Source organism: Poecilia mexicana, unplaced genomic scaffold (genome assembly GCF_051168715.1).
Source record: "Poecilia mexicana isolate PSO_F unplaced genomic scaffold, ASM5116871v1 scaffold_10, whole genome shotgun sequence".
NCBI classification, from domain to species: Eukaryota; Metazoa; Chordata; class Actinopteri; order Cyprinodontiformes; family Poeciliidae; genus Poecilia; species Poecilia mexicana.
In genome coordinates, this window is record NW_028263379.1 from 33,027,595 (window position 1) to 33,037,212 (window position 9,618).

The 9,618-nt window shown below is 35.0% G+C and overlaps 1 protein-coding gene across 1 annotated transcript; it reads left to right on the forward strand.

Moving 5' to 3' along the window:
* Window positions 1-393: 393 nt before the first annotated feature.
* Window positions 394-4,371, forward strand: LOC106908392 (uncharacterized). The gene is made up of 6 exons (XM_088009210.1): window positions 394-407; window positions 2,221-2,363; window positions 2,531-2,751; window positions 3,140-3,284; window positions 3,426-3,535; window positions 3,632-4,371. The coding sequence occupies exons 1-6, from the start codon at window positions 394-396 to the stop codon at window positions 3,941-3,943; spliced, it is 945 nt and encodes a 314-aa protein (XP_087865336.1). The 3' UTR covers window positions 3,944-4,371.
* The last annotated feature ends 5,247 nt before the right edge of the window (window positions 4,372-9,618 follow it).

Consider the following 9,618-nt stretch of genomic DNA (forward strand, 5'->3'; position numbering starts at 1 on the left):
CTTCAGATGCTCTCTGAACATGTTCAGCTGCTTGGAAACCTGCATTTTTAATAACTGCAGCTTGTTTCCATTAAATGTTCGGGGGTTTTGTTGCTGACAGGTATTACTAGATGTGTGTGCATTGACCTAGAAACAAAGAGCAGAAGGTGGTAAGCTTGGGTCTTTTATTTTTTGCTGACTTGTAGACATTTAATGACATGTACGCCTTTTGGAGAAGTGTTCCAATCTCTTCGCTTCTTCATGAGCTTACACCACTCCAGTTTGAATGTCTGTACTCACGTGAATGAACACCAATGATCTGTGAATAACCCAAAAACATGACTTAAGTCAACTTTTGATTCACACCCAGGAATATTGTCAGACAGAGAAAAAAGAAACCACTTTACATCGGACATGGTTGACAGCAGGTAGCAGGCTAACAGATTTCAGAGTCACTTCCCAGCTCAATCTGAGGACGTTCAAAAACAGATGAGAAACATCCAGAGGAGAGATCTGAGCGGGAAAAAGAAAAGCACTCTGACTAAAGAGACCATAAAGCCTGGTCTGATATCTACCAACACGCAGCTTGATGATCTCCAAGACATCTCAGAAAATATTCTGAGGACAAATGAGACAAACATGAAATTTTATTTGGAAGGTGTGTGTAGATGTAGCATAAAATGGACAATCAAAAGAAAACACCAGGCTGACAAAGTCCGGACTTTAATCTGGGGTACTTGGTTGAGAACCACTTGTATAGAACCATCATTAGCTGTTTTCTTACAATTGTCATGGGTATTTTGAGAATGACAAAACTGTTTCCAAACACTTGTTTGGAACAAATCTACCGGGTTATGGAAATCATTATTTCGTCAGATGATGTCACTGCGATTTGTTAAAACAAAAATGAAGTAGAGGTTGCTAACTAGCATGAGGTTTTCAAGAATGTTTGCTAACTGGTCAGTTGTAGTCGTCCTGTCATGTCAACTAGCATTGGCAATCCCGGCTGGAAATTATTACTCTTGTTCAGGAAATAAATAGCTGATCAGTGATGTGGGATAACGGTTGGCCATGTCAGAACTTATTTAAATGAACTGTATGAACTGTTTTTCAGAAAAAACATTTAAAGCGAGCGAACAATGATTTTGCTGTACTGAGTTAGTTATTTTAAAATTTTCATAAACCTTTTCTAATGTACGGAAGCGCATTGCTGTCACGCAGGAAAAAAAATTTTCTAGCGCCATCACGTTATAACGTGATACGTATCTTGTTAAAACGTGATACGTATCTTGTTAAAACGTGTTATGTATCTTGTTAAAACGTGATACGTATCTTGTTAAAACGTGATACGTATCTTGTTAAAACGTGATACGTATCTTGTTAAAACATGTTATGTATCTTGTTAAAACGTGATACTTATCTTGTTAAAACGTGATAATTTTATGTCCAGGAAGTGGCGGTATTATGCTAGGCTAGTACAGTGGCTAACATGAATTGGTCAGGTTTCCTTTCATGTTTGGTCTACAACATGTAGAGATACGGATGCTGCTTTGCACTGTGGTTAAAACCATTAATAGCCTGCGTACTCTGATCCTAAACAGAACGGGACTGCACAGAAGGAAACGTCAGTCCGGTCCTCTAGCTGTGGCGGCGTTCCTGACTGTCTGAATCGAACTGAAGTTGGCTTCCGATTGTAGCTTCTGATTCGGGAAATGGCCAAGGGGAGATTATAATGGAGGCTCAAATGTATTTGCTGAACATTTTCTGTTCAGATTTTTTTTAACAGTACACTTGCTGAACAACGGCAACGGCTGTTCGTAACCAAGCAACCGAAATCAACAGAAGGCTAGGTAGTGGCAAAAGACAAAACTAGATCCTGTTAAGCATTCTTCAAAATAAAAGACTTCCTCTCTCCAAAATAAATCATAAATCAGCAAAAGCTGAATGGCCTCCTTTAAGCGTACTGAGAAACAATCACCTAATGATCCTGATTCATAGATCTCTGCTCGGCTTGGCTCCAGCATACTTAAACTTTCTTTTACATAGATCTGTTAATTCCCATTCTTTACGTTTTAACAATATTTTTCTTTTGCATGTTCCACGTTTCCAAACTGAAAAAGGGAAGCAAGCTTTTAGTGCAGGGGTGCCCAAAGTCGGTCCTTGAGGGCCGGCATCCTGCATGTTTTAGTTCTCTCCCTGGTGGTAGTAACAACCTTTTCAGCTTGTCAGTGTTCCTCTTAGGCCTTCTAACGAGCCATCATTTGATCCAGGTGCGTTAAACCAGGATACATCGGCTAATGATCCAGAGTCTATTGTTCCAACCCCGATATTGGACAGATCGCCACCACAGAGAGGCAACTCCACAGAGGCCGAACATTTGGATGGTAGGAGAATTTCACTTAAAAATTCACTATGCTAATCCACCTTTTTGACACTTAAAATATTTTTTAGAATGTTTCTGTACAACACTAAAATGTGTTTAGTGTCCAGTATCTGTGACTCAAAAACAATGATTGTACAAACGGAAGCACTGATCCTGTCATTTCAACAGGGCATGAAGGATTTGACAGCTTGCAAAATCAGGCAAGACATTATAAAATTCTACGCAACCTATACAAATCCAGATCCAGACCAAACAAGAAGGATGTTGCCCAACTGTTGGATCTTGAATATCAGGCCCGACGTGCTTACATTGATGGTGATGTCATGAAGGACCAGGAAAGACCAAGAAAGATTCTTCAGGCATATCCCTGCTTCAAAGAGTTGGATCATGTAAGAAAATTAAATTGCTTTGTATCTGATAAAATTGTATCTTAAAATTTATTTTTTTTAAATTAATACAAACAATTGTATCGAACAATTGAATCAAAACATTGTATGCAACAACTGATAAAACTTTCATTGTAAATTATGATATTTTTTTATTTTTAGCTGAAGGTGAGAAAATATTGTTTTGTCTAGTTTAGAAAAGATTATTTAAAGTTTTCAAAATTATGGGTTTAAAGAAATTGTGGAAAGATTTTTACTTTATTCAAATTCATGTATAGTGCACAGTTTATCATATATTTTAAAAATATTACAAATTGAAATTTATATAATTGCAAGGATTTGCTTGAAATGTTTAATTTATTCAACACATTTATGTGTCTTTCTATTGCAGCTAATGGATGAACTGCAGCGGATTCTCAATCAAGGACACTCTCACTTCATACCTGATCTGAAGAACCGCTGGCAGACCTTTAGTGAGAAGGCTCAGTTTTACGGAGTTTTCAAAAAAGTCTTGAAGCCTCCATCGGCAGATAAAGGTGATTTCAACCTTTATTGTGTATTGAGTTGAAAGAACTGACATTGAATTAGTGTCACTGTTGTAAAGCTATGCTAAAACTAATGTTGTATATACGTAATCTTATTGACCACCATAAATGAAATTACTTTTATTTTTCAAGTAAACAACACCATCGCCATGATCAAAGCTCTCCCAGACATGTTCCCTTCAACTTCTGCTCCACCTAAAAAGTTGGGACCAGCAAGCGAGGGAGTGCTTCACGTTCTTGAGGTGAAAAATGTGACACTATTTAATATTAGGGGACTATTCAAAAAATACTGATTTGGGGTTTATTTGGTGTTTATTATTTTTCTTTTTGTTTTTCAGTGTGCAGAAGACCCCAACACCTTTCTCCAGGCACGGCCATTGTTGAGCCCTGTGGTGGTAATCTCTGAGACCAACTGTGTCCTGGCCATTGGAACTATGCCGGTCCTAATATTTCCAAAGGAGGACATTTGTTCCTCTTTATTATACATTATGGCATGCTATTATACTTTCCATCTCACATATCCAAAATGCATCTCCACTCTTCTATCGATTGTACAGACAGAAGTCCTCATGGACAAAATTAATGACAAAGACATGACAACGTCATACAAAAAAGCGATAAATGAGTGGAAAAAATTCATTACTGAGTAAATGTTGAAAATGTTACTGCAATGGTCATTTTACACTACAAAATGACCATACCAACCTAGAATAAAGAAATTGTATTGTTTTATTTATGTGCAACTTTTATAATAAAGCAGTTAAAATGAATTAAAGTTGTATTTTTATTTTAAGTAGATATATTTAGTATGTTGGTAAATTCTTGGACTTTTGCCATGTGAAAACATACATAAAACATTAAGCATTTGTATCAAGAAATGTAATCTAGTTTTTAGCATAACTATACTGGTTTCAAGAAAAAATAATATTTGCAAAAAAAAGATATCTGTAAAATTTTCTTATTTAAAGAAAAATGTTCTGTGTATTAAGAAAATAAATCTCATATATTATATTTGTATTAGTAAAATTTTCTTATTTTAAGAAAAATGTTCTGTGTATTAAGAAAATAAATCTCATATACTCTATTTGTATTAGTAAAATTGACTTGTTTTAAGTACAAATGCACTAATTTTAAGATAAATAAATCTCATATTCTATTTGTATTAGTAAAATTGACTTGTTTTAAGTACAAATACACTAATTTTAAGATAAATAAATCTCATATATTCTATTTGTATTAGTAAAATTGACTTGTTTTAAGTACAAATACACTAATTTTAAGATAAATAAATCTCATATATTCTATTTGTATTAGTAAAATTGACTTGTTTTAAGTACAAATACACTAATTTTAAGATAAATAAATCTCATATTCTATTTGTATTAGTAAAATTGACTTGTTTTAAGTACAAATACACTAATTTTAAGATAAATAAATCTCATATATTCTATTTGTATTAGTAAAATTGACTTGTTTTAAGTACAAATACACTAATTTTAAGATAAATAAATCTTATATATTCTAATTGTATTAGTAAAATTTTCTTATTTTAAGAAAAATGTTCTGTGTATTAAGAAAATAAATCTCATATACGCTATATGTATTAGTAAAATTGACTTGTTTTAAGTACAAATACACTAATTTTAAGATATTTGTAGGTTTATCTTGGTTAGATATTTTTTCTTGTTTTGGAAAATCTTGACGAGATAAATTTTCTTGTTCTGTTGGCAGATAATTTTTCTTATTTTAAGAAAATTAGACCCTGTTTTTGTATTTTTTTTTCTTGTTTTTGAAAGGGGACTTTTTGCAGTACGGAAGCGCATTGCTATCATGCAGTAAAAAAAATGTTTCGATCGCTATCTCGTTATAACGAGTTACGTATCTCGTTTTAACGAGTTACGTATCTCGTTTTAACGACTTACGTATCTCGTTATAACGAGTTACGTATCTCGTTTTAACGACTTACGTATCTCGTTATAACGAGTTACGTATCTCGTTTTAACGACTTACGTATCTCGTTATAACGACTTACGTATCTCGTTTTAACGACTTACGTATCTCGTTTTAACGAGTTACGTATCTCGTTATAACGAGATACGTAACTCGTTAAAACGAGATAATTTTAGGTCCAGGAAGTGGCGGTATTATGCTAGGCTAGTACAGTGACTAACATGAATTGGTCAGGTTTCCCTTCATGTTTGGTCTACAACATGTAGAGATACGGATGCTGCTTTGCACTGTGGTTAAAACCATTAACAGCATGCCTACTCTGACAAGATCCTAAACAGAACGGGACTGCACAGAAGGAGACGTTAGTCCGGTCCTCTAGCTGTGGCGGCGTTCCTGACTGGATCGAAGCTGAAGTTGGCTTTCGATTGTAGCTTCTGATTCGGGAAATGGCTAAAGGGAGATTATAACGGAGGCTCAGATGTATTTGATGAACATTTTCTGGTCAGATTTTTTATTAGAACAGTACACTTGCTGAACAACGGCAACGGCTGTTCGTAACTAAGCAACCGAAATCAACAGAAGGCTAGGTAGTGGCAAAAGACAAAACTAGATCCTGTTAAGCATTCTTCAAAATAAAAGACTTCCTCTCTCCAAAATAAATCATAAATCAGCAAAAGCTGAATGGCCTCCTTTAAGCGTCTTGAGAAACAATCACCTAATGATCCTGATTCATAAATCTCTACTCGGCTTGGCTCCAGCATACTTAAACTTTCTTTAACATAGATCTGTTAATTCCCATTCTTTACGTTTTTACAATATTTTTCTTTTGCATGTTCCACGTTTCCAAACTGAAAAAGGGAAGCAAGCTTTAGTGTGATGGCTCCTACAGCCTGGAATCAGCTCCAGTCTGAAATAAAGATGTCAAAACTGGTTCCACTGGACTTATTTCGAGCAATTCTTAAAAACAGACGAGATTCTCTTAAACAGTGTCACTGTTTTTAAATTCTTTTCTACTGTTTTACACTTCTGCATATAATTAATTTTATTTTGTAACCAGGTTGCTGTGTGTTGCAGACTTCTACCCTGGTCCCTCTTGAAAATAAGATAAGATGTGTATCTCAACGGGGTTTACCTGATAAAATAAAAAAAAATAAAATAAAAAATAAATTATAATATTTGTCAAATATTGGTCAAAGATTTTTAATATTTGTCGACAAACAAGGAGCAAAGAAGAGACACCTCTCCTTTACCATATAGGTGACTTACAATAATGTCTTCTAATGAAGACAAAGAGGGTAGATAAAGATTATTGTGTTGCTTTGATAAAATAAAACTCTGAACTTGAAGATAGTTATAGAAATATTTTGTAGGAATATCATGTTTGTTTTTAATTTCTTCAAGTTACATAAATACCTTCCCAGGAAAAAGATCAGACACTTTAGTTATATCCTTAGCAGTTTAAATCCTGCTCTACATGGATGAACATTATATCGGATAGTTGTTGCATTTCTCCCAAATAATCAAGTGTTTTTAGCCAGATCATCATTGTATTTTTCAGAAATGGGTATTTTGTTTGCTTAATTAACCTTTTCCTGCCTGATGAGTACATGTACAAGTCTATAGCAATAGAGATCCAGTGGGACACAATAGTAACCCATGCTGGGGGCTGTCTGGCAGTAAAGTAAAACATTGCTGCCCTGATCTGGTTGAAATAACATAATAGGTTTGATAATTGTTAACACCCTCTGTCATATGGCAGATATAAGAGAAACAGTTTCATTATTGGGCATTTACCATTTAAGTGAAGTTGGAAAAAGTTATATTTAGCTCCTTAAAAAGAAGGGGAGTGAGGAAATTGAAACTGATTGGAAAACATATAAGAATTTTGGCAATATTGTAATTTTTATAATATTGATGTGACCAATTAAGGAGATGGGTGGCATCTTTAACTATTAAACTTTTAAAGCTAACATACTTAGACACTTCCGACATGGAATAGATTATTCATCTCTGATGCTATGTTGCATCACTATAAATCGGAATCTGAAAAGTTGTTGGCATTATTATCCCAGCTGATGGATCCTTGTAAGCCACACAAAAAGGCAGGTGCTCTAGGACAAAAAAGTGAAAGAAAACAGAAGGTTAAAATAATAACAAATATTGTAAATGTGATAGGAGTTTATTTTTAATGCACTCCAGATGCAAAAATATTTTTAAATCTCTCATTACTGAGGTTTCAATTCAGATAAAGATTTCACAAATCACAAACTAGGTTTGAAATATTCTGCCATTAGCGTAGATTAGAATAATCTACTCCAGATTTGAAGTGTCGATGTATGTTCGTTTTTAAAGCATAACAAATGATTTCTTAACATTTATATGTTAAATATAATTTCCAGTTACTTATTTACAGTCATATGTCAAGTCATATGTTAAGTATAATTTACATGATAATTATTATTCACCGAATTTAACTTGATTGTACACAATTCCAAAAGGTGACGTGAAAAATAATTAAATTCAAAGCTTTGTGTATGATTTATTTTGGAGAGAGGAAGTCTTTTATTTTGAAGAATGCTTAACAGGATCTAGTTTTGTCTTTTGCCACTACCTAGCCTTCTGTTGATTTCGGTTGCTTGGTTACGAACAGCCGTTGCCGTTGTTCAGCAAGTGTACTGTTCTAATAAAAAATCTGACCAGAAAATGTTCATCAAATACATCTGAGCCTCCGTTATAATCTCCCTTTAGCCATTTCCCGAATCAGAAGCTACAATCGAAAGCCAACTTCAGCTTCGATCCAGTCAGGAACGCCGCCACAGCTAGAGGACCGGACTAACGTCTCCTTCTGTGCAGTCCCGTTCTGTTTAGGATCTTGTCAGAGTAGGCATGCTGTTAATGGTTTTAACCACAGTGCAAAGCAGCATCCGTATCTCTACATGTTGTAGACCAAACATGAAGGGAAACCTGACCAATTCATGTTAGTCACTGTACTAGCCTAGCATAATACCGCCACTTCCTGGACCTAAAATTATCTCGTTTTAACGAGTTACGTATCTCGTTATAACGAGATACGTAACTCGTTATAACGAGATATGTAACTCGTTAAAACGAGATACGTAAGTCGTTAAAACGAGATACGTAACTCGTTATAACGAGATACGTAACTCGTTAAAACGAGATACGTAAGTCGTTAAAACAAACGAGATACGTAACTCGTTATAACGAGATAGCGATCGAAAAAATTTTTTTACTGCATGATAGCAATGCGCTTCCGTATTGCAGTGCAACTATAAAATTCCTGAAGAAATTTAACCAGGATCTGCCAAACTGTGCCCGTCGGTTTGGATCCAGCGTTCTTAATGCTAAAAATGAGCATTAATACTAAAGAAAGCTGCAATGTAGTCAATAAACTGTGGAGAGTCAGAAGCATTTTGACTAAGTTGTACTTGTACCATTCAGTATGTTAAAATTAATGCATAAGCTAAAATTAGCCAAAATGCTAATGATAGCATGAATGCTATCAGTAGCATGAGGGGTATCACTAGCATGCTGTCTGTCATTGACTTACTCCAGTCAGTATACTAAACATGGCTAATAAGTAAGAAAACCGTTCTGATGCTAAACATTAGCATCAATGCTAAGCTGAGCTAAATTGTAGTCAATAACCTGTGGAGAGTCAGAAGCATGTTGACTAAGCTGTACTTGTACCATTTAGTATGTTAAAATTAATGCAAAAGCTAAAATTAGCCAAAATGCTAATGTTAGCATGAATGCTATCATGCATGTGGGGCATCTCTGTCATTGACTTACTTCATTCAGTATACTAAACATGGCTAATATGTAAGAAAATTAGCTAAAAGCTAATTTTAGGTTAAATGCTAATGTTAATGCACCGGCTTGTACAAGCCAGTGCCATAACCTGAGAGAAAATACTAATAAAGGCTAATATTATTGTACCGCCTATGGCGGTGCACTTACCTAAGAGGATTATTGTGGCTTTTATTTTGAAATTTTCAATAAGCTTCATTTGAAATGGCCACAATAATCCCATGTGTAATGGTGATTGGGTTAAATCAGTTATAGAATGCTGAAAACACAAGTAGTTCTGAATACCAGCTAAGTATCCTCTGTAGTAACTGACAGTTCCGCCGACATGCTCCTCAGGGCTCTGTGTTAAGCAGGAAATAGATAGAACTACAGAGATGGTGTGTTTGAAGTCCTAAGCAGCTCCTCTGCCCTGCTTTGTGTTCTGTTGCTACGGTATTTAATCCCCTGCCAAGTGCAGCTGTGAGTGACAGACAGTTCTGCCATGTTGTAGTTCTGACATTCTGCTCAACCCTCTGTGAATAACTGAGTGTTCAGCCATAGTTAGAAC